This window comes from Phycodurus eques, chromosome 3, assembly GCF_024500275.1.
Source record: "Phycodurus eques isolate BA_2022a chromosome 3, UOR_Pequ_1.1, whole genome shotgun sequence".
Lineage (NCBI taxonomy): Eukaryota > Metazoa > Chordata > Actinopteri > Syngnathiformes > Syngnathidae > Phycodurus > Phycodurus eques.
The window spans coordinates 5362381-5388188 of record NC_084527.1 but is presented as its reverse complement, the minus strand read 5'-3'; the positions used below and the strand labels follow the sequence as shown (position 1 = coordinate 5388188).

Genomic DNA, 25808 nt, shown 5'->3' with positions numbered 1-25808 from the left:
TTGTATCAAAATAATGTTGATGCCTTTTATTTTGAAAACACAATAAACTACAACCTGCCGTGAATCGCCGAAATTGTCGTAAACAACTCCGCCCACCAAAATCCAACTTGATTTCAGAGCTCGCTTTAAATACCTTACCTACATTGTTTTTGTTGCTGATGAGGAAAACTAGTCTGAGAAGAAAAAAAACCAACACCTTAAAAAGCGGAATCGTTTCGGAGTTGGAATCTCGAGAATCTGAAGATGCCGCTATGGACGCAGGCGGGCGGCTTGTGACCGCTTGTGACGCTCTGCGCCAATTGATTCAGTGACAGATGTCCCCTGGGTGCTAGGAGGACATCACCAAAGCTGTAAACAACACGCCTTTTGCACACTAACTTTATAATCACTTCGATGCTTGTCGACTAGACCTTTTTATTTCGCATTGTTTGATTTATCACAGTCCACTTTGAAGAACTCTGCTTTGCTTGTTAGCTAACAACTTCGCGTTAGCTCATTACACGATATGGTGTTGTGCATTTTTTAAGTGTACTTGTGTAGCTAGCTAGCTTTACTCTTGGAGTGTTTCTGTCCAAGTAAGACGACGTTTGTAACAGACTGTTTTATTTGTATTAAGAATGGAGGTCGACGACGATGACGTGCCACTCATCCTCACCTGGGACGATGCAAACAGCGGTTTACTCAACGAGGACCAAGAGAGGGGAGACGAGAGTAAGTACAGCTCTCTGCATTTGCTATTTTAACTCCCCTGTAAAAAAAACCAAAACAAAAAACCACTATGTTACTTAAAAATAGTGGAATAAAGAAACAGAACAAAAAGCAACAATATTGCAATGTTCCATTCTTCCCTCACTCGTGAACAAGACCCCAAGATACTTGAACTCCTCCACTTGGGGCAGGATCTCATCCCCGACCCGGAGAGGGCACGCCACCCTTTTCCGACTGAGGACCATGGTCTCAGATTTGGAGGTGCTGATTCTCATCCCAGTCGCTTCACACTCGGCTGCGAACCGCTCCAGGGAGAGTTGGAGACTCCCGAGGGACACGGTCGAACACCTTCTCCAAGTCCACAAAAGACATGTAGACTGGTTGGGCGAACTCCCATGCACCCTCGAGGACCCTGCCGAGGGTGTAGAGTAGGTCCACTGTTCCACGGCCAGGACGAAAACCACACTGCTCCTCCTGAATCTGAGATTCGACTTCCCGACGGACCCTCCTCTCCAGGACCCCTGAATTGACCTTACCAGGGAGGCTGAGGAGTGTGATCCCCCTGTATTTGGAACACGCCCTCTGGTCCCCCTTCTTAAAAAGGGGGGCCACCACCCCAGTCTGCCAATCCAGAGGCACTGTCCACGCGTTGCAGAGGCGTGTCAACCAGGACAGCCCCACAACATCCAGAGCCTTTAGGAACTCCGGGCGAATCTCACCCACCCCCGGGGGCTTGCCACAGAGGAGTTTTTTAACCACCTCGGTGACCTCAACCCCAGGGATAGGAGAGCCTGCCCCAGTTACCCCAGACTCTGCCACAGCTCCGTTCGGCCGCCTCGGCAATGGAGGCGCGGAAAATGGTCCACTCGGACTCAATGTCCCCCACCTCTCCCGAGACATGGGTGAAGTTCTGCCGGAGGTGGCTGTTGAAACTCCTTCTGACAGGGGATTCTGCTAGATGTTCCCAGCAGACCATCACAATATGTTTGGGCCTGCCAGGTCGGACCGGCATCTTCCCCCACCATCGGATCCAACTCAACACCAGGTGGTGATCAGTTGACAGCTCCGCCCCTCTCTTCACCCGAGTGTCCCAGACATGCGGCCGCAAGTCCGATGATACGACCACAAAGTCGATCATCGAACGGCGAAGGGTGTCCTGGTGTCCTAATGGTACAGTCCTTAAAAAAAACAACAAGTACATTAGTGCTATGTTCTTCATCTTAAACGATATTATAAAATGTCATACAACATGACAGTTTATCAATCAGGGGTGTCAGTAGTAGTTGTTCTGGATAGGGGTGCTTGGCCCCCGGGGGATGCTCAGTATGTGAGCAAACTTGGTGCACGAGGACAAAATTTCAAAAATAGTTAACAAAGACCGAGAAATTGCTTTTCAACGTTGTTGGACAGATTTCACAAAGATAAAATACTGCGTGCGTGCGACAGATACCAGCGAAATTGGGACAGTATGTACATAAACCTAGTACTGAGCAAGCTACGCTGCATTTAAATGACAAAAGTAGCTAAAAATAAAAAAAATTAGCTACTTAAAATTAAGTCGTTTTTTAGCTCGGTCAAATTATGTAATAGCACTTTAGGTGTGTACAGTAAATAAACAATAGTAAGATCTTTGGATAGTCATGCTTCTTATTACCACTGCAATATCAGTCAGTCTTGCAGTGACATCACCGGTTTGTTATTAACATAACTTAACAGATAATGTGATACTTCAGTGACGTCACTGTGTTATTAACATAACTCAAGGTGTGTACTAAACACCTGATATGATATGGTTGATATGGTATGATATTCATCATTATAATCTATTCAATGTTACTATTTAAAATATTAAATGATTTGAACAGAGCACAACAATTAGTTTTGTAGAGAAAATAACCTGCACAAATAATATTTCCAATATAACCCAAAGTGATACTTTTCAGCTTCAACTGCCATCTCATATTTTCTACCTCCTCCAATCTAAATTTCCATTACACACTCGCATGCACACACACACGTATGACTTTTTTTTTTCTATTGCTGCCAAAAAAACATGTTGCTACTCGTTGCTATTTTGTTTAGCTGTTGATATTTGCTGACTGAGCTGTGATGACTTGTTCAGCTGGCCAGCTGGTTAACTTCAGGACGTATATTAATGCGTGTCCCAAAATATGTGCTGGATGTCCTGGCTGTTGACAGGAGCTTCTTTTGGGTGTTGCATGGTAAACACCGTAACGTGTAAGTGTTCTGTGAATGAGATACTCGATAAGTAGCGTTCATTTGTTAAGGTATGGCCTTATACAATTGTATCCAGTTTTGCCTGTACGTGCCGGGGTCGCTGGAATGAGCTCAAAGTCACAAGCATCCCTTTAGCCTTTTTTGCCCCCCCTCCCCTTTTCATAGAAGTTACATGGTGACTCATCAGAGAAGAAAATGCGCACACTAGAAAATGGTGAGAGCCAGACCAGAGTGTTTTTTTTTTGTTTTGACACATGAGCGATCGGAACGACTCAAGGTGGACACTGCCTGTCCTCCTGTCCGCATATGTGCCGGAATGCAATATGAGCTTCACACTGCAGTGTCACGGTGGACAGCGATCGGCTGTACCTGCATTTTTCAGATTCACTTTGTTTGCTTGATTGTGTCAACATTCTAAGACGTTAACACCAAGAAGTTAACGCCTGAATCATGGGCTCATGCACAATGCGTGCGACGAGCACTTAGACTACAACAAGATGACAAACATGCAGCTGGAGAAGAACACATGGAGTGTTTTTGGTCTGTATTTTTAAATCTGTGTATTAACATATCCATCCATTTTCTGAGCCGCTTCTCCTCACTAGGGTCGCGGGCGTGCTGGAGCCAATCCCAGCTGTCATCGGGCAGGAGGCGGGGTACACCCTGAACTGGTTGCCAGCCAATCGCAGGGCACATAGAAACAAACAACCATTCGCACTCAGAGTCATGCCTACGGGCAATTTAGAGTCTCCAATTAATGCATGTTTTTGGGATGTGGGGAGGAAACCGGAGTGCCCGGAGAAAACCCACGCAGGGACGGGGAGAACATGCAAACTCCACACAGGCGGGGCCGGGGATTGAACCCGGGTCCTCAGAAGTGTGAGGCTGACGCTCTAACCAGTCGTCCACCGTGCCGCCTGTATTAACATAATGAACATTTATTTAACTAGGCTGTTTGGGTCATCAAAACAGGCTGTTTCTTCCTCTAATTATGTACAGGATAGCATGTTTTACTTCCTCATTTTACTCTGTTTTAAGAAATGTTGATGACTCATCCTTTAACAAGATGCAAGTGCTACAAATATGCAATGGGTTCAAAGTTCACATTTTACTGCTGAGGCACAAGGGGGCATTTCAGAGTTCCTTTTCGATTTTATAGTGTTGTACATCCCAAACCTTGTTTTGAAAGGATCCACACTTTGCTTCCTTCGCTTGTCCTAGACACTCACATATCACAGCCCTCAAGTTTTTCTGCAGTTCACATCAGGCTCGTGGAATGTCGGGCCATCTGTATCCCCATGTGTGTGGAAGCTGAAACTGCGAATGAGATGTTCTGTGTAGACTTCCACCGTGTAGACACACACACACACACACACACACAGATCCAGAAGGATCAATGGAGCGTTTAAACAGCCACATAGCTGCCTTTTCGTCAAGATCTGAGGAGCAATCAGCTTCTGGTCTCCTCCTATTACCTACAGATACAATTGGACTGCTATGTTAGGAGCAGTTGTGTACTGTGTGTTGGACCTATTTTCAACTAAACCATGTTACTTTCTTTTTTTTTTTAAATTTAATATTATTTATTAATGTTTTACTCTTTCAACTCGTGTTTTCTTCCAGATGGCAGTGCAGGAAACTATGGCATAGTCAATAGTGTTGTGGTGTCAACACCAGGGCCTCAAACTCACAGAGCACACAATACGTCTATACGGCAAAGCTGGGAGATGAACTACCAGGAGGCGGCCATCTACTTGCAGGTATTCACATGCAAGAGTACAGTTTGCAAGCAAAGCTGCGGCGTCACATGATTATTTATTGACTTTTGGTAACTCCTTGGTGGAGTGACATTCTAGTTTGATGTGGTCATTACAGCATTGCTGAAACAACAATATCACCAAATGTATTGTCTAGCACCGTCCTAGGCCACTGCATAAAGTTGAAAACTGACCTTGGAAGTGCTATGAACAGTGTCCTCTACATCCTACTATAGATGTTTTTTTATTTAATTTTTTTATTATGAATGTAGGTTTACCATTACACAAGTTGTTACTGAATGTTTCTATTAGTCCTTTTTGGCCGCTTATCACTGTAAATGTACAGTACTTATTTGAATGTTTGTGTGAGCTCATGTGATTATGGAAGAAATCTTATGTTGTGATAATATAAGTTTTAACATGGAAGTGTCCCTTGTTTCTTCTGGAACATCAACTGGCAGGAGGGAGAGAACAACGACAAGTTCTTCACCCACCCTCGAAACCCCAAGGCGCTGGCGGCGTACCTCTTTGCCCACAACCACCTCTTCTACATGATGGAGCTGTTCACGGGCCTCCTGCTCATGACCTTGTCGCTGTGCGAAGCTCCCGCGGTGCCCTCGCTGCGCCTGGACGTTTACGTGAGCGGAGACGAGCGCACGTCCACGTGAATGGAAAACGTTGACTGAGTGTGTTCGACCCCCCCGTGTAGGTTCACGCCACCCTGGAGCTGCTCGGCCTGGTTATCGTGGCTTTTGAACTGTGCATGAAGCTCCGCTGGCTGGGCTTCCGCACCTTCATACGACACAAGAGGACCATGGTGAAGGTAACTGACGCAGACCGTTGGCGTGCATAACGCTGGCTAAGAATGTCGTGTACAGTTGTACATTGACTTAAAAGTTTAATTTGTTAGGATGATGTGCAAGCAGCCCATTTACCTGTAGAATAAATTTTTGTTACATGATTTTGATGTAAAAAATATCACTATTTTATTACTATTTTTAAGAAGGACCAACTCAAAAATGTCAAGGTATCAGTGTAGTTGCTTTACTTGCAAACGTCACCCCCAATGCAGTGCCTTAGTGGCTTAGCTTCAGCTTGCATCTCTGGGCCGCATCTGTTTCCAGGCGTGTGTGTTGCTGCTGCAGTTTGTGGAGGCCATCGTGGTTCTGGTCCGACAGACGTCGCACATGCGAGTGACCCGAGCCCTCAGGCCAATATTCCTGGTGGACTGTAGATACTGCGGTGCTGTACGCAGGTACACTACGGTCCATTAATGGAAAAAAAACTGTTCTTTATTTAAAAAAAAATAAAAATAAATGTCATTTTTAATTCTACGTAGCCCCAGACCTTTGAACGGTAGTGTACATGACTGAAAAAGACACTTGAAGGAATCTGTCCAAGGTTTTTCAGTGTTGCCACCAATTATTGTTATTATTATTATTATTTTCAGCAAAGGCAACTAACAGCATTTCTCTCATCCAATCAGAAATTTGCGGCAGATCTTCCAGTCACTCCCGCCATTCATTGACATCCTCCTACTTCTGCTCTTCTTCATGGTCATATTTGCTATCTTGGGTGAGCATCATTTATTTTGAAAAGTGCTGAGTACTTATTTGGACACAATAACTCAGACATAGTCCATGACTCATGCACCTACAGACATTATTAAGAAAACAATATTGTATTTAAAATTATGCAATGTTGTTGTCATACTTGTCTGCTGTTTTTTGTTACACGTATGCTTTTTTTAAATTTTATGTAATTTACAGTACATGAAATAAAATGATGTATTCTAATATTATTCAGATGAAAATGATTAATAATGTTTGTAAACTAATAATTACACAAGTTAATAAAATTTACAATATGAAAACAGAACAAGGAGAATAAATTGAACTAAAATTTACCACAGTAGCCCGTATTTCATAGCTACATGAATCTGGAATGCATGTTAAAATAACATTCGAATATAAAGATGTACACAAAACACAAGCTTAAAAATTATATTTATATATTTTCACAAAGTAATTTACCACAGCTGTAGGATGACAAGCTTGAAAATGCTTCATGAAAGTGCAAAATTGCTTCAATTACATGTTGATGCAAGAACCAGAGAGAAGAAAACTTACTGAACCATGTTCAGCAAGTTTTCTTTGAATTTTTTACTGTATTTGCGTTTGACTTTTTTAAGCTTAATGAACCTTGTTTAATGCCAACCATTTTTGTTCAATACAAAAAATGATAATCTTGCGTACAGATTTTAGCTGCCACTGTTTATGTTTTTTCAACCCAGGTTTCTGCCTCTTCTCTACAAACACATCAGACCCAGTAAGTTGGAGTTACTTTTTATTGTTCTTAGTTTTGAGGTGCCTTTGCGTGTGTGCATGTGTGTTGTGGTCACATTTCCTGACTTGGAGAGTGTCTGTCATCACCACAGTACTTCAACACTCTGGAGAACAGCATGGTCAGTCTCTTTGTACTGCTGACCACCGCAAAGTAAGCGCAGCGGCATCTGGCGCAATCATGTAACGCACAAACCAGCAAACTTGAGTTTCAGCTGCTTTTTGTTGTTGTTGTTGTTGTTGCAGTTTCCCTGATGTGATGATGCCAGCGTACTCGAAGAATCACTGGTCCTGTGTGTTCTTCATCGTGTACCTCTCCATTGAGCTGTACTTCATCATGAACCTGGTACAGTCTTAAGTTGACCCCAGCACACAAATCTAAAGCTGAGTGTGAATTGAATTTTCCTTTGTGGGGTTATATTCGTAAAATGTAAAAACAGTGAACCACAGCGATGGGTACTGAGCCCTGCTATGACTAGCAAAAGTCTGTGAATAATTAACATCCCCCCTTAAAAGGGGTTCGTAATTGCGAATAGATGACCACCACAGGATGGCGGCAAATGTACGCAATCATGAACCCATGTTACATAAACAACTTTATTCAGTAGTGAAATTATTCAAAACAAACCACCTTCACATGAGGTCAGTCAATCGTATTAAGATTGCCAGAATAACACACTAGCACCAACCGATGTGACAGCACCCAAAAAAAAACATGGGTTTAAGTCATTGAACTCAACTTTTGGCATTTACACGCACTAATAAATGTTAGGGAATGTAGGCAACTTGTAACTGCAAAGTAGACTATACGGACTATAAGAAGCTGGAATCGGGAGAGAAGCAAAAGCAGACTTCAGCTTAAGGTTTCATTTTGTGCACAAGGTACTACATTCAAGGACCGCCAACAAAACAATCTTCAAAGAAGATGAAAAAACACGCCACCGAAGAAGTTGTCTTAACAAAAACACCACTATTCCACAAGATGGCACTAAAGTTATACTTTCGCTTCGGTCTGGGCACAAAAAGAGTGAATAGACAGGTATTTCAGTAATAATGGAGGTGTGCTGAGTTCTTATCACTTCGGCATTTCCAAGTATCTCATTCGCTGACTTGCTCTGCCCTCCAGCTGCTGGCAGTGGTGTTTGACACGTTCAATGACGTGGAGAAGATGAAGTTTAAGTCTCTGTTGCTTCACAAGCGCTCCGCTGTTGATCATGCCTTCCAGCTGCTGGTCAGCCGCCAGGTGAGCTAATAATCATCATAACATGAGCATCCGCTCACTGCCCCAAGCTTCAGAGCATCCAGAGCCACAATGACGACTGACATGCTGCTCTGCCGTTTCCCTTCAGAGGCCGACGGGTGTCTCACTGAAACAGTTTGATGGCCTGATGCGTTTTTACAGACCGAGATTGTCTGCGCGAGACCGCTTCCTCACCTATAAAGCTCTGAACACCTCTGACGCTCCCATGCTCAGGTCGGCGACTCCCCTCCATCTCTCCAAATCTGATTTTGCTCTGTTACGGTCAAGTGCATCTTTGCGTGTGTCTTTGACTCTTCCGCAGTCTGCAGGACTTCTATAAATTCTACGAGGTGACAGGCCTTAAATGGAAGGTAATGAGCTAACGTGCAGTGTACATGCCGGACTTCTGTGCACGCTATTGCTGATATAAACATCCCGTATGCGTCGTGTAGGCACGGCGTAGTGGGGAACACTGGTTCGATGACCTCCCGCACACAGCCTACATTATTTTAAAAGGTGCGTTCTCTATATTCCCTTTATTTTACAAAATCTCCACCTCAGACTTGCTGTCCCTTGTACTTGTTTCACAATCTACTTGTAACTTCCACTTTTACAGGCATCAACCTGCTGGTGAAGTCGAAGGCCTTCCAGTACACCATGTGTAAGTCTTTATGTTCATTCAGTTTATATCGTACATGCATGGACCAAAACCTTCTCCCTACACGCAACAGATGCGGTTGTAGCCATCAACGGTGTGTGGATCCTCGTGGAGACGTACACTCTTAACAGTAAGACGTTTTTCCTGTGATGCAAATACGTTGGACAAAACTAAATAAATGTGACTACTGATCATAATCTCTTCTGCAGGTGGCTTTTCCTGGTCTCGATTGGTGCCGTGGAGTTATATTGTCTTCCTTACCAGTGAGCAGGCTGCACACACTCGTCCACAAATGAACCCTTTTATAGGGCACTCATTAAAATATGTGGAAATTCAAAGGTCTATTTAAAAAAACATTGTAGGACTTTTAAAGACATTGGCTTTGTCATATTTAGCTTTATAATAATATCCTATAAAACAGTTTAGGCCCTTTATAGGACAAAGAGCCATATTTGGTAACTTCATATGCCTCTCACTATTGTGCAGTAGAACTACTTTGTTACATCAAAGCAGAAAAGAAATGTAATGGTAACAGTAATAATAATAAAAAAGTGATCATCTCATATAGTTACGCAAATAAAAACATCTTTTTAATCTAATCCAATAAATCTGATGGTATAAGATGGTGAATTTCCAGAAATTCCAATGAGCACCTTGTAAACTCACCCAATGTGGTTCCTTGTGCTGTAAAGGGCAACGCTTTAATCCTGAATAAATGAAACGGGAGAGAAAACAGAAGTTCACATACACTAGATAAAAAGACTGTCTGACAAGCTATCAGCCTAAACCTTTCCTGTTTTAAGTCAATTAGGATTGCTAAAACTGTTTCTATTTTCTAAATGCCAGAATAATGACAGGATTTTTTATTCCAATTTTTCATTACTTTTTTCAGTCAAACGTTTACATACCCTTAGTACTTGGTATTATTACATTTAAACTGTAGGACTAATGTTTTGAATATCCTTGCACAAGCTTCTCATAATAGTAATTTTAGCCCATTCCTACTGACAGAACTGGTGTAACTGAGACAAATTTGTAGGCCACCTTGCTCGCACATGCCTTTTCACGTCCGCCCACACATTTTCAATAGGACTGAGATCCGGGCTTTGTGGTGGGCACTCCAGAACATTTACTTTTTTTTTTGTTTTTTTTCTTTAAGCCACACTGTAACGAGTTTGGCAATATGCTTCAGGTCATGGTCTATTTGGACGATCCATTGACGAGATTCCCAAACTTTAACTTGGCTGATCTCTTGACATGTTGCTGCAGTATTTCCACATAATGTTCTTTCCTCATAATGCCATTTTGTGAAGTGCACCAGTCCCTCCTGAAGCACAACCCCATAACATGATGCTGCTACCCCCGTATTTCACAGTTGGGATGGTGTTCTCAGGTTTGCAGGCTTCCCCGTTTCCCCTCCAAACGTAACGATGCTCAATATGGCCAAACAGTTCAATTTTAGTTTCGTCAGACCACAGGACATGTCTCCAAAATTACGGTCCTCGTCCCTGTGTGCACTTGCAAACTGTAATCTGTTTTTTTTTTTTTTTTTTTTTTTTTTTTTTTTTTTTTTGAGTAATGAATTCTTCCTGGCAGACTTGCCTTTCAGCCCATGTCAGTACAGTACTCATTTCACTGTGGATAAATGACGCACCCTTTAGCTAGCATCTTCACAAGGTGCTTTGCGTTTGTTATTGGGTTGATATGCACATTTGGGACCGGAGCACTTTTCATTTCTGGCACACAGAACCCGTCTCCTTCCTGAGTGTTGTGATGGCTGAACATTCCCACGGTGCTTATACTTGTGTATAATTGTTTGAACAGATGAAAGTGGCACCTTCAGGCATCAGGAAATTGCACCCAAGGATGAACCAGTTTTCATTCCACAGTCCTCTTCCTGATATGTTGATTGATTTCTTTTGTCTTTCCCATGATGTTACACAAAGAAGCAGTGTTTCACATGTTCGTTCAAATATATCCACAGGTGTGTCTGTATGTAAACGTCTGACTGGTGTAACGAAAAAAATGTCCCCAAAAAATCCTCGTCTCGTTATTCTGGCACTTAGCAAATACAAGAAAGGTGGAGTCAGATGTTTTTATTGTTTTTGTCTTTTTATGTAAACTTATGGTTTCAACTTTAGATCTTCTGCTTCTATCCCCAGTAGTTTACAGAATATGACGTGATTCGTTCATACACTGTGGCCTTCACTGTCAAAAGTTCAGTTATGATGATCATCACCATCCTCTTGGCCTTGGTTGTTTGGGAGTTGTTTTTGTCAACCTGTTGTAATTCTGCTCATTCCACTTCCAGTTTACGGTGTGGAGGTGCTTTTGAAGCTGTCAGGTTTGGGACCGTTGGCTTATTTCAGCTCTGGATGGAATCTGTGAGTACTGACTGTCACATTTCGACTCAGAACAGGACTTTGCATTCAGAGCTCAGTCCTTTTGTGAGGCTGTTTGATTAAAAGATGGCGTAAGCAAGATGATGATAGTCCCGTCTTGTCTTCTTTCTTTCCAGGTTTGACTTCTCAGTCACCGTGTTCGCCTTCCTGGGTCTGATTGCACTCGCCTTCGATATGGAGCCTTTCTACTTTATCGTTGTGCTACGACCACTTCAGCTGCTCCGGTGCAACTCATGTCTACTTCTAACACCAGAGTGATGAATGTTTAGAGAGATTTTGTGACCTGGGACCCTTTTCATTGAACACGTCACTGCAGGTTGTTTAAGATCAAGAAGAGGTATCGCAACGTGTTAGACACGATGTTTGAGCTCTTCCCCAGGATGGCCAGTCTGGGTTTGACTTTGATCATCTTCTACTACTCCTTTGCCATTGTGGGCATGGAGCTCTTCGCTGATGTCATTTACCCCAACTGCTGCAAGTAAGTCATTGAAATAGTGTTCCTTCGGTCTTCTGCATCAAGAAAGATCATTGTTAGACAGCGCATCTGTTCCACATTGTGTTAATCCTCAGCGCCAGCACAGTGGCCGACTCCTACAAGCAGATCAACGTCACGCATGGCAACAAAACAGTGTTGGAAGAAGGCTACTATTATCTCAACAACTTCAACAACATTCTCAGCAGCTTTGGTAACAAGTTTTCTTTCTTGTTCTCTTGCTTGACGTTTTGTAACCCAACAGTCCAGTGTTTCTTATTTGGCTGTAATGTTGAATGTATTTGTAATTCATAAACTTAGAATATGACTATGTTGCTGTCATGTTTCAGAACTAATCTGCACGTTTATCTCATGCCAAACCACGTGACAAGAAGTCAGGTAGCAAAGGTTTTGTGCCGTCACGAGCTTTGTTGTTTTTCGCCTCAGAGCGGGCGACGCAGCCGAACACGACAGAACAGGACAATATAAAAACAAGAGTGTGTTTTAAATTTAAAAAAAAAACAATAGCTGACATAACTGTTTACAAAACTAATTAAAACTATAACCTCAGTGAAAATGTAGTTCGTTTTCATTTTGTCAACATTATAAGCTTTTTGGATTCATTTTAAATTGATTTCAGTTTAGCTAGTTTTGCAACAGTAAAGCTAGATAACGCATTAATATTATATTTAAGTATCAAATAGGTTCTTAAAATAGAAATGAGGTCGGTATTGGCCTTCTGAAAAGTATTGTGCTATGTGTTTAATACATTTGTATAATACATGGGTTTGACATATATTATATACATGTGATGAACTAATACAAGTCCTTAAGCCAAGTTTAGTTTTAAGTATGATGGATTGTTTTTTTTCCTCTTCCTCCAGTGACTCTCTTTGAGCTAACTGTTGTCAACAACTGGTACATCACAATGGTGAGATGATGTCCTACGATGATGTCACTGACCGCGTATCGCTGCTTGACCGCTGCTGTGTTCCCCGCTGCGCTGTAGGAAGGCGTGACCTCCATGACGAGCCACTGGAGCCGTCTCTACTTCATGACCTTCTACATCGTCACCATGGTGAGGCTCGCCGTGCCGTGTCGTTCGACGGTCTTCGGCTTGCTTCTTTTGTCACGCGCAACGTTGCTTTACGCCCTCTCCAGGTGGTGATGACCATCATTGTGGCCTTCATCCTGGATGCTTTTGTCTTCCGCATGAACTACAGCCGCAAGAACCGGGAAACACTGGAGAACCCAGAGGGTGGGAGCCAGTGTCTGTTTTTGTGTGTGTGAGAGTACCTGTGTGTCTGTGGGTTTTTGAGTCTTTTGTGAGTCTTTTTGTCCGAAGTGTGTGTGTGTCTGAGTGTGAGTGCGAGTGCATTTCAACCCCATCATGAGATGATCTCAAACTGATTGTGTGAGCCAAGTCATCTGTCGGGTCCAACATCAGTGACCTCGCACACGTTCTTGTGGATGAATGAACACAAATTCCCACGGATACACTCCATTTTTGGGACGATGTTTAGCGGTGTTGAACAGTGTTGGATGAAACACTGAAGTCTTGTCGGTGTCTGTGTGCTCTAGATGAGAACGGAATCGTGTTTGAGGTTGAAGTGAGCCGTGAAGAAGCTCTGTCCACTCTGGAGTTGTACAAGCAGACATGTCCCGGGCAGCCGTCCCTCAGCTCTCTGGTGGGAGTCGTGCAAGCGATGGGCTGCAGTGGGGTAAAAACGAACAAACAAACAAAACATAACCGCCACACTTTTAAAATCCCCCTGCTCCTTGTTTTTTTTTTTTTTTTTTTTTTTTTTAAGTGTCTCTCCTTTTTACTTCAGAGTGAACACTCATCACTATTATACCAAGGGCGGCGATCACGGACTAAGTGTGACCTTAGCATGAAAATGTATGAAGAAGAGATGCAGGTGAGAACAAAGATTTTGTCATTGTCTGCTGGATTTACACTGAAGGTCAAAGTGGCCAGTGCGTTTACATTTAATCAACGCCGAAATACGCTCACATTTCCAAATGGACAAAATGTAGGTAAACAAGTGTCAACTGCGGGAAGCAGCAACACAAACAATTTTAATACAAATATTAAACGTAACATAAGAGCTGGTCTGATTGCTTCTCCTGAAATGTTGCTCCTCCTCCCCATCTTCTTCTAGGAGTGGTATTTCCAGTATTCTCGGGAAAACCTGCCTCAGCCAGACCAAAGTCAAGAACACGACTTGGACAGTCCCACCACTAATCCGCCTTTCGTGCCTGCGCCTCAGCTAAACTCGCATACTGGCCGTTACAGTATTAACTAGCTCCTGCGGCATTGCGCTCACATACAATTATGTCACTCCAGGATTTCGAATCCCGCCCCAACACACTCACTTTTTCCCACAGTGGGAAGCTGGTCAAGTGATGCGAGGTGAGGACGCAGTGGCTTCTCTCAGGACAAGCGGCACATTTGCAAGGGACAGCAGCTCAGCAATTAACCTTACGGAAGGAGCCGAAGGATTAATAATTCTCATAGTGTGCAATGTACATATGTAATGCTGGAGGTCTTTTGTGACCTCTTGTAAAAAAACATGACTTAAACAATGTTGTGGTGCTATGGAAAGTGTCAATTATAACTAAGTAATTTCTGCAACAGCTTAACATTTGACATTCGTGTACTCGCAACAGTTTTCCAAAGTGAATCCAAGTAGCAATATCATTGCGATGTGTCAATGCATTCAAAATTCCTTAATTCCTAAACATTAAGGCAGAATAAGTATTGTATATTAACCAAAACCAATGAAAATGATCCGTTTGTCTCTGTTTGTACTGTATTAAATTATATTGTATTTCTGTAACACAGTGCCTCAACTTCTTTGGAGTTGGTGTTTGTAAATTATGTATTTCAACCTGATGCCTTAAAGTAGTCGTGTTATTAGAGTCGACACACACAAAGAATAACAAACATGTACAAATATAAACAGTGCTTTTTTTTTTAGCTTAACTCCACAAGCACTTACTGAAAACATTCTACTTTTATAGAACTAGTACATTAGTGCTGTACTTGACTGAGTAAAGAGATTTTAATAAACCTTTCAGAAAGGCATTGAAGCATTTTTGGCTGGTGGTAACATTTGAACAGTATTAAAAATGATGAAATGTAACAATATGTGAAAGGCATAGTGTTGTCCCCATATTTAATTACACTAAAATAACTTGATTGTCATGTACAGTACATTAAGTTATTGCATAGTTTAAAAGACGAAATGCTGAATTGACTTTACACGTGTCCTCTCTTTGGACACCCACATTGCCAACACAATCGTGTTCTGGCCTTCTCAAGTAAAAACTGCTTTGTTCCATAAATAAAACACAGCATGGTTGTAGATAGCAGTCAAGTTGAGTATAAAAACATTGGTTCGATGGTTCCAGTGTCCTTTTCACATCCCTCATGTGAGGCTGGCGTCTATACGGCGCTTAGATGATGCCAAACTCCGTGAGCAGAGCAATGATGAGGAAAACGGAGTAGAAGATGAGGAGGAAAATGCCATAGGGTCGACCCAAGTGGAAGTGGCTCAGTGGAACGATGACAAAAGACAGCACCAAAGACAAACCCAGAGAACCTGCCAGTATCCATGTCAGCAGTCCTTCTGGTTCCAGCTAAGAAGGAAAACAACAGTGGTTTAAAAAAAAAAATTAAAATAAAAAAATGCACTGACCAGGCACAACGCTTATGACAATGATATCCAAATACTGTAAAATCAAATGTTCTTCCATCACATTGGTAAAAATGCTCAGCTTGTGCACAGACAAGTTGGAATCTAACAGTTCTTTTCAATTGGTGGCTCATGGACAGTTAGTTTAAATTATTTAAATTTTTTTTGTTATATCTTCACATTTGTACAGTATGTGCAATTGTTGGGTTCATCCGCATTTGTTTATAAGGTACCACGAAAGGCAGCATTTTATATTTTTTCTTCCCTTAGCCATTTGGTGTAAAACTTTTTGGAGCTCTTTCTAGAACACTCTTAGCTGCCACAAAATAGTGCCAAAGCCCTGGCCAGTAGGAAAGTGGTGATTGGTGTCAAGGAAGTATGTTGAAGTGGTCCATCTCAACTGAGAGACTAACATCTTTGTATCTCGGGGAGGAGCTAAGTTTAGCTTGGGTTGTTAGTGGAAGTTAAGCATGCACATGTGTACTTTTGGTGCATTTTTTTGTGTTGTTTTATATAAAATAATCTGTAAGACATTTATTTATTTTTTAGGATAATGTAAGATGAGTTTGTGGTATATTTACATTTTAAACTATTAATATAGGTGATTATAAATATTTTCCGTGGGTGTCAATTATGTTTTTTTGGTTTTTTTTTGGAGTGGGAGGGTTTTACTTTCAATGTGTTTTTAAAGGCGATTTTTTTTGACAACATGTTTTCTTAGTTGTTGTTGACTTGGCACCAATAGTAAAATGCAGATTGACAACAGTCAAGAAGCACTGGTACAGATGGATGGACGCGTAGTTCGCGTGTATAAGTGTAATCAACAAACTACAGTAATGAAACGTTTTTTTTTGTTTTTTTTTTAATGAATACCTCAAAACTGAACATGTTCGATATAGCGCTTGTATTGGATGTCATGACATTGTGCAAGTCCTGTGTATTTATTTGCAGGTGAGCTGTGTGTTTTGTGCGTGAGTGAATTACCTGCACTTCAGAGTGTGTTTTGATCCTCTGCACCAGCAAGCCCAACCCCACCCCGAATAACATGTCTGGTGGCGATGCAGTTAAGGTGCACCCAAACATAAACACGCAATTGCCTTTGCTCTCGTTGTACTTTTCTTTTAGACCATCAATTGTTGCAAATGAAAGCTGGTCGGTAGATGTATTGTCTCATATTGATGTTTCGATGTCAAAGCCAAAGTTTAAAAATTAGATCTCAGCAACGTGCGGTGAAAATAAGGATACTGAAAATGATGCCCCCAAAGCAGGCCGATATGGCCATCCTCGGGTAACCTTGCCGTGCGAGGGTGATGTCTGAAAAACAGTCTAACAAAAAATAAAGTGGCTGTGATTATTAAAGACTAGTAATTATTTATTTGTTTATCTCTATATCAAATGCACATGCAAACACTTTGATTGGGCTCACCTCCTATGCTGTTGCCCCACGCCAGCAGAGTCAAGCCCAGCACAGTGTTACTGAGACTCAGCACCACGCCGAGCATGTGCAGAATACTGACCACTTCGGACGCCGCCGCGCTGATCAACACTGCGCTCACCACGAAGCCCAAAAGAGCGAAGACCTGCCAAAACAATATCAGATGTATTCAAACATCGTGTTGGATTGGGAACAAAGGAAGGTTGAGGTGTAATTCTGTGGATTTTGGACAGAAACTTAAAGTGTCCAAAGTACAACCTGAGGGCCAGTTGCTACCATTTTTTGGGGGGCCCACAGCGTATACTAAAAATAATATTTGATACGACCTGCAAAGCTATTAAAAAGGATGGGTGTCAAAAAGGTGGAAGGATTTGCATCTCTGACCACGACTACAACTACTACTGGTCATAAACTGAATTTATATAGCGCTTTTCTACATCTGCAAAGACACACACAAAAATGGGCAATAAAGATAATTCCACTTCTGAGGCAAAAACTGTTTTCCACCACTTTCTGCTCTGTCAAGTTGCGATTTGTGAACCGATCACATCAATGATCCTCAAGTAACTACTTCGAAAAAGGTTAGCTTACTACAGATTGCTCATGTTTCTGTTCTGAATGTGGAGATGAGATTTGGAGATTTGGCTGGTGCTCAGCAGAGGGGCCGATCTATTCCAGCGGGATGCAGGATTTGCCTTAACACCTTTAACAGAAAGTTGTTTTTCAAAATAAGTATACAGTAATATAAAAACAGTAGCTAATACTTGGGTGTTTAATAAATTCAATTCAAAGCCCTTGTTTCCTTCTATTTTTCCGTATGCGGCCGTTGGAGGAAAACGTTTTGACACGCTTGCCTGAGGATCTTAACACACACTTACTGAGTGATATCTGGGGGCGCACTCATTGGTGGTGCTGCAGAACACGATGGCACAAAGGAAGAGTCCCAGGAGGAGAGTGAGCAGCCACAGAGGAAACTGGCCCCCAATCAAATAATCTCCAACTAGACAGAAAACGCAGGTGGATTTAAAGACCAAAACACAAATAGACTACTCACAAAATGTTAGGGATATTCGGATCGTGAATTCTGTCGTGAATTTTGCAGTTCTGCTCCTTGTTAGAGAACACTGAAGACTCGGACATTCAAAAGTTTAGAGAAGGTCAAATCAAATTTACCAGTAAAGGTTGTAGTGCATTTTAGTTTCATCCTGAGAGCCTAATATCCCAAGTTTTTTTTTTTTTTTTTTTATGTAGTGTATATATAACTCAAAAACCCCTTATGATGGCGACAAACGATGGACTCGGTTTTTCCTGGCCAGGACGCGGGTCACCGGGGCCCCCCTCTGGAGCCAGGCCTGGAGGTGGGGCTCGAAGGCGAGCGCCTGGTGGCCGGGCCTCCACCCATGGGGCCCGGCCGGGCACAGCCCGAAAGGGTAACGTGGGTCCCCCTTCCCGTGGGCTCGCCACCTGTGGGAGGGGCCATAGGGGTCGGGAGCAGTGCGAGCTGGGCGGTGACCGAAGGCGGGGATCCGATCCCCAGTTACCTCGACCCGACCTCGGATAAGCGGTAGAAAATTGATGGATGGATGGATGGATGGATGGATGGATGGTATATATAACTAGGAATGCATTGTTCAAACTTATTTTGTAGAAAACATTTAGTGATTTTCACTTATTTGTGTGTGTTAGATGGTGGACGGGCATTTCAGGAGCTGGGAGAGCTTGTTTCGTTTTCATGTTTAATAATTACTTTTTTTGTGATCCAACTTTGTATTACAGGTACGCATTAAAGTTGCTAATCCAAATAACAATGAATGCAGAGACTTCCCAAAATACACACACAAAAATCTCCACAGTGGCAGCAGATGAGATCCAGACAATCTTTCAGTAAATAAGTCATTTCCTCTTTCCACTTACAAATTCCAGACTGAAAGGCGAGGACACACGTGAGCGGGCCCGTGACCAGATGAAGACAGTTCAGAGGTCGCCTCCAGTTCTTGTCTTCTTTATCGTGATCCACAACGGGGATGCACAGCAACAGCACGACCTCCACAGGGGTCTGAGAGGTGGGCGCCGCGATTTAAGAAAGCGTTGGCGCACTTTGGACTTTGTGTGTCTGTATTTGGCACACCTTCAATACTTTGAGGACTCTCCACTTCCAGTTTTTCCTCCTCCACTTCCTGTTGTCCACTGGGTTGATGGAGCTGAGCAAGATCTGGCGAGTGGACTCGGTGTATTGCAGGAGTGGCCTGTACTCAGACTCTGATCAAATAAATCAATCAATCATAATGCTGTTGAATATGAACAAATACACTACTCATAAGAAGCTAGTGATTTTCAGCTTTCAGGTGACATTTCAGCGTGCCGCCGGCCTGCAACTAACAATTACATTAAAAAATGGACGGAAACGTTATCAGGAGGTTCATTCCATCACCTCTTGATCATTTGTTCAATTAACCGTTTATTCAAAAAACAGGACATTATTTCAGATTGACAGTGCAGAAAATGAACAAACAATCTGAATATGATTCGGTTACTGGTCAGCAGGCTGCAAAAAAAGATGAGACACTGGAGGAGTCACAGAAAGGCATTGAAGTGGCCGTCGAACTTAAGAGACGTCTATGAACCGACTGTCCTTGTTTTGGAGGGTGGGAGGAAGCCGGAGTACCCGGAGAAAAGCCGTGCACGCTCGGAGACCAGAGTGAAAAGTTTAGAGAGGGTCAAATTAAGTTCAACTAAACGTTACATTGCCTTTTGGCTTCATCTGGAAATTTCACCTGAAAGCAGAATATCCCTAACTTTTTGTTTCAACACGCGTTAATAGGAGGGTCCGCTTTCCCACCATATTCCTGTTGATCCGTCCCAGCTAGCAGACAGGGAACGTCGTCGTCGTACGTGTCCGACGACTCAAAGGCTGCTACAGAGGAAACAAGCAATGAAGGGATGAATGCTGTGTTGCTTTATATGTGTTTGTGTGATGAACCTTGAATATGTGCAACACCGTCGAGCGATGCACTGCGCAAACGTTTTAGTCGGCTATAGATGTAGGCACTGATGATGACTGTCAAGACGTACACTACATAGAGGCCCAGGTACCCTGTAAACAAAAGCGTAAATGTTATTAATGTTGCAAAAGAAACCGGTCAAGTAAAGGCAAGTAAGGTGTTATTGTGCAAAATTGAGCCTTTGTGTGTACCCAGTGTTTCTCCCAGAGTGGTTGTTCCTCTGTACAGGATGAGGTAAGTCCAGAACACCGCCACCATGTAGAAGATGACGTCACGCAAGAAAGGACGGGAGGCTACGGCGAAAGGTTTGACCAGGGCCACGCTGCCCGCGACAACCGTAGTGACAAATATACCGGCGCCTACCAGCAGTGACAGACAAAGTGGATCATTTGCACGGTTCACATTTATATCTTATTGTGTGCCCGAATACCAAATAATGCTCCGACTGCCAGCCCAGCGGTGTGAGGGTGGGAAAACGCCGCTATGGCACTGAAGATGTCCGGAGCTCCATTACCAAGAGCAAGGAAAGTCACGCCCTCGACAGCGAACATTAGTCAAGGACAGATCATTCAGCAATATGGACACAAAACTTTTTTTTGCGGGGCGGTTATTTGTAAAAGCGCATGATGTCCGTTAGAATAGAGGCCGCAATTTGAGGAAATACGCCGTACGGTTGTCAAGAAAACTGTGGAAGTGTGATAAGACAACTCCACGGACAGATTTTCTCCCCCTTTCCTTCGGCGAGACAATACAGGACAAAGTCTAACCGCGACGCTCAAAAACAGCTTGTAGCACCGACTATGAAAAGCAATCATCTCCATCTCCTTCGGTGACATTTAAGGACAACCCCCGCCTTTACACATTTTGTTCACTATAATAAACAAATGCACTACCCAAATGTAAATAACACCTTAGGCTACTAGTATATTACAAAGTGTACATATTTACAAAGTTGTAAATATGTCTGTATCCTGTGAATAGTGTTTTTGATTTTTGTTTTTTTACTTAATTTTTATCTCCAAAGCTGCTAAACGGGAGGAGACGCCAACTGATTTTCATTGGTCTTCTACCACTGACAAAGCGACAAGATGTGCCTCCGTCAAAACTTGTGTTAACTCAGGAGAGTTCTTTCTGCCTCTGGGAGAATAGAAAGCAACATAAACTGAAAGTTAAATAAAGACTTGAAGAGAAGCATGGACAGCACAGTGAGATGGTGGTTAGCACGTCTGCCTCTCAGTTTTGAGGTCCAGGGCTCCTGTGTGGCGCTTACATGTTGTCCCCGCGCTTGTGTGAATTTTCTCCAGGTACTCCGGTTTACTCCCACATTCCAAAAACATGCTTCAAATATCAAAACGATCATGATTTCACCCTTCATTTTGCCATTTAGTCCGGGATAGACTGCAAATCCCAAATCATCCTTGAAATTAAAATACCTTTAGGTATGACCGGCTAGTAGATTGGGAAAACAAAATCACAACTTAATCGCCTTGCATCGCCAGATTTGTTGCGATTAGTCATAAAACGGAGAGGGGGCTGGAGATGAAGGATACAGCTACGTTGTGCGTGAGATGCAGACTTGTGGAGATGGCTGACAGGTTGGGACAAAAACTGTCGAGAAAAAGAGAGAGAACGTGTTAACAATTCATTCAAAAAATAGATATTTTTATGAAATACACAACAGCTGCTTTCCCGCTCATGGTCAGTGGGGCTGAAGTAGAAAAGCAGAACAAAGTTCCACTTTCAAAGTCACACCAGTGAATTGAAACAAATGAAATCGTTCCAGTGTAATGCGCATGTGACCGAAGAAGCAGTCACACAATGAAAGAGATCAATTCACGTGCTATATGGCTGAATATAATCAATAAACTTTCAATTACACTTTCGACATAAGAGAGACACTTACAATTTAGATGCGATGAGGCCAAGTATGACGAACAAAAAGAACAGCCATATAATCTGTGGAGAATCGCAAAACAGGGAAGAAGTATCAGAAGTGTTCTAGTTTCGTTGCTGGGGTGCAAAAATAACACATGACAACAAAGGCTGTATTAGAAACAGTGCAAGGGTGTTTACGCCGCTCACAAGAGTGTCTTCATTGTGGAGCAATGCGTGATGTCAAGACCCCAAAAAAAAAAAAAAACATCGTTTTGAGAAATGTAAGTTTCCCAAACTTCCTCAAACGGCGCACACACACACACACACACACACACACACACACACACACACACAGGACTTACACATAGAATGACTGTGAGGGGTGTGAGGTTGGGAGGAAGCAGACAGAAGGCCACTTGAAGATAGTTGATGAAGCCATCTTCAATGCTGCAGTCGGGTGTGCTCTTGACGAATGCACAGCGGTCTGCAGCGCTGACGTTCATCACATTATCGCACTGAACACACACACAAGTATATAGACAGTATAAACGGATGCAAGTGAATATTATTCCCCTGTATTCTTTGTTTAATTCATTAATGCAATTAATGCAGCCCTTTGTGGCTATGCCCCACAGGTAGGATGTGACCGAGAGGTGAAAGAGAAATTCTGGAAGGAGCTCGACGAAGTAGTTCTGAGCATCCCAGACAGAGAGAGAGTCGTGATTGGTGCAGAGCGTAATGGACATGTTGCTGAAGGAAATAGGGGTGATGAAGAAGTGAAGGGTAAGTACGGCATCCAGGAAAGGAACTTGGAGGGACAGATGGTGGTAGACTTTGCAAAAAGGATGCAAATGGCTGTAGTGAACACTTTTTTTTCCCCCAGAAGAGGCAGGAACATAGGGTGACCTACAAGAGCGGCGGGAGAAGCGCGCAGGTGGATTACATCTTGTGCAGACGAGGTCATCTGAAGGAGGTTACCGACTGTAAGGTTGTGGTAGAGAGCATAGGATAGGGGTGTGTAAGATGACTCTGGTGGTGGGGAGGAAAATTAGGAAGACAAAAGGCAGAGCAAAGAACCACGTGGTGGAAGCTGAGACAGGACGAGTGTTGTGCAGCTTTTCGGGAAGAGGTGAGACAGGCTCTCGGTGGACAGGAGAAGACTGGACCACTGCAGCCAAGGTGATCAGAGAGGCAGGCAGGAGAGTACTTGGTGTATCTTCTGGCAGGAAAGGAGAGGAAGGAGACTTGGTGGTGGAACCTCACAGTACAGGAAATCATACAAGGAAAAAGGTTAGCTCAGAAGAAGTGGGACACTGAGAGGACTGAGGAGAGGCGAAAGGAATACATTGAGATGCGACATAGGGGCAAAGGCCAAACAAGAGGCATATGATGACATGTATGCCAAGTTGGACACTAAAGAAGGAGAAAAGGATCTATACAGGTTGGCCAGACAGAAGGATAGAGATGGGAAGGATGTGCCGCAGTTTAGGGTGACTAAGGATAGCGATGGAAATATGTTGACTGGTGCCAGTAGTGTGCTACGTAGATGGAAAGAATACTTCGAGGAGTTGATCAATGAGGAAAATGAGAGAGAAGGGAGAGTAGAAGAGGCAAGTGTGGTGGACCAGGAAGTGGTAATGATTAGTAAGGGGGTAGTTAGAAAAGCATTAAAGAGGAAGAAAAATGGAAAGGTAGTTGGTTCTGATGACATTTTATGGTACTGCATGCGGAAGTCTGGAGTGGCACAGAAGTATGTTAGAATAATACAGGACATGTATGAGGGCAGCAGAACAGTGGTGAGGTGTGCTGGAGGTGTGACAGAGGAATTTAAGGTGGAGGTGGGACTGCATCAGGGATCAGGCCCCGAGCCCCTTCCTGTTTGCAGTGGCGATGGATAGGCTGACAGATGACGTTGGACTGGTATCCCCGTGGACCATGATGTTCGCAGATGACATTGTGATCTGCAGTGAAAGCAGGGAGCAGGTGGAGGAACAGTTAGAAAGATGGAGGCTTGCACTGGAAAGCAGAGGAATGAAGATTAGCCGAAGTAAAACAGAATATATGTGCATGAATGAGAGGGCTGGTGGGGGAAGAGTGAGGCTACAGGGAGAAGAGATAGCAAGGGTGGAGGACTTTAAATACTTGGGGTCAACCGTCCAGAGCAATGGGGAGTGTGGTCAGGAAGTGAAGAAACGGGTCCAAGCAGCTTGGAACGGGTGGAGGAAGGTGTCAGGTGTGTTATGTGACAAAAGAGTCTCTGCTAGGATGAAGGGCAACGTTTATAAAACAGTGGTGAGGCCAGCCATGATGTACGGATTAGAGACAGTGGCACTGAAGAGACAACAGGAAGCAGAGCTGGAGGTGGCGGAAATGAAGATGTTGAGGTTCGCTCTCGGAGTGACCAGGTTGGATCAAATTAGAAATGAGCTCATCAGAGGGACAGCCGAGGTTCGATGTTTTGGAGACGAAATTAGAGAGAGTATATCGGTCGAAGGATGATGAGGATGGAGCTGCCGGGCAAGAGAGCGAGAGGAAGACCACGGAGAAGGTTGATGGATGTCGTGAGGGAAGACATGAGCGCAGTTGGTGTTCGAGAGGAGGATGCAGGAGATAGGCTTACATGGAAAAGGATGACGCGCTGTGGTGACCCCTAAAGGGACAAGCCGAAAGAAAAAGAAGATGCTCTGTTGAATTAATTGTGCACTAATTAATCATGACTCATATGCATATCAAATATTCAATTTCGAAGTTGAAGAAGGTTTCATGAGCTTGTTGGCAAAATAACATATTTCCTCTTGTGTATATTTATGAAACTAGTAAAGTAGTTTGCATTTGCCAACAATGTAGTATCACATATTGCTTGAAAAAGGGAACAACAATGCAATGATCTGGAACTTGCATGGATTAAAAAATTAACTATAATTGTAATATATATTACAGAAATAATACTAATAATTTGTGTATGAATGGAAGTAATTAATGTATTATTTTATATTTATTCATTGTTAATTTTACAGGGAATAACAGTGCACAAACTCCATTTGTATGTTCTTGACATGCTTTTTTTAATTAAAATGTTATTTAATGTCATGCTGTATCGAAGATATTGTACAGCAGATATCCTAATTCAGAGGTCACTTTTCAAGTTATATATTTAATCTTTTGCATGATACCGACATTATTTAGATATACTGTGTATTTGTTGCATTTTATCGTATTATTACAGGAACTAATTTACTGCATAATGTTAAGTGCAAAGTACATGTACTGTGCATTGGTAGGTGTTAACATACCCCCCCCCCCCCCCAGAAAAAAAAGCACTGTACATGATTTCAATCGTCGTTTTTCGTGCCTGTGGTCATGTGACCAAAAGCTGCTGACAAGGCGCCAGGTTGAATGTATCCCCCCCAACACACACTGAATGTGTCCCCTGAATGTGACACGAGGAGCGCCAGTTCATGTTCACTTCTTATCTCACCAACCTCGTCGTCGTTGTTTGTCTCAGGACGTGACGGCCAGTGAGGCGTTTAAGGACCCTCCGTCTACTTCCACACCTGTCCGGGTCGTGTGGACAGAGAAGTCCGAGGAGGCTTGCTGGGGCAGCAATGTCCCGACCAGGAGAGGCAGCAGAGAAGCCACAGACATGACTTGTTGTTTCCTTGTTGTTGTTTTTTATCTAGGAGTCACGTCCATTCTGGTGACAGCTACACTAAAGAAGACGGCGGAGCCTGCGGTCGTATCCGGTTTTCTGCTAAAACGGAACTAAAAACAGTGTCGCTAGGCATTTAAATCATGAAAGTCGATATTGTGTATAGCTGCACATTGACGTAGACGTGCGGCTTGATTCTTTGGCAGGTTATACACACTGCGAGTGCTGTTAAAAACGTCCTCGACACGTCGGAGAAAGCTCCGCCTACCAATACACCAACTACGTGTGCTTCCTTCAATGACTTCTCGTAAAGTCAATGCTCCCCATAACTA

The 25808-nt window shown here is 43.0% G+C and overlaps 2 protein-coding genes across 3 annotated transcripts; one reads left to right on the top strand and one right to left on the bottom strand.

Moving 5' to 3' along the window:
* Positions 1–77: 77 nt before the first annotated feature.
* Positions 78–14657, top strand: tpcn1 (two pore segment channel 1). Of its 2 annotated transcripts, none has more exons than XM_061671685.1 (27): positions 78–350; positions 617–711; positions 4570–4706; positions 5165–5341; positions 5413–5526; positions 5828–5958; positions 6190–6278; positions 6997–7031; positions 7141–7199; positions 7292–7391; positions 8172–8288; positions 8395–8519; positions 8608–8656; positions 8738–8801; positions 8902–8946; positions 9017–9073; positions 9153–9206; positions 11255–11327; positions 11462–11569; positions 11662–11823; positions 11916–12031; positions 12702–12748; positions 12827–12895; positions 12979–13075; positions 13399–13538; positions 13650–13736; positions 14206–14657. In XM_061671685.1, the coding sequence occupies exons 2-27, from the start codon at positions 618–620 to the stop codon at positions 14353–14355; spliced, it is 2496 nt and encodes an 831-aa protein (XP_061527669.1). In that variant the 5' UTR covers positions 78–350; position 617; the 3' UTR covers positions 14356–14657. The 2 variants fall into 2 exon arrangements, with proteins under 2 accessions (XP_061527669.1, XP_061527671.1); XM_061671687.1 differs by having other exon boundaries at positions 13980–14299.
* slc8b1 (solute carrier family 8 member B1) lies at positions 14210–25733 on the bottom strand. Its single transcript, XM_061671693.1, is given in 16 exon segments — positions 14210–15459; positions 16500–16564; positions 16761–16841; positions 16942–17095; positions 17829–17950; positions 18865–19006; positions 19079–19209; positions 19790–19864; positions 19931–20044; positions 20144–20311; positions 20383–20488; positions 21503–21560; positions 21856–21908; positions 22190–22342; positions 25310–25330; positions 25332–25733. Coding segments are annotated over 16 exon segments (1767 nt in total). The 5' UTR covers positions 25473–25733; the 3' UTR covers positions 14210–15276.
* Positions 25734–25808: the final 75 nt, after the last annotated feature.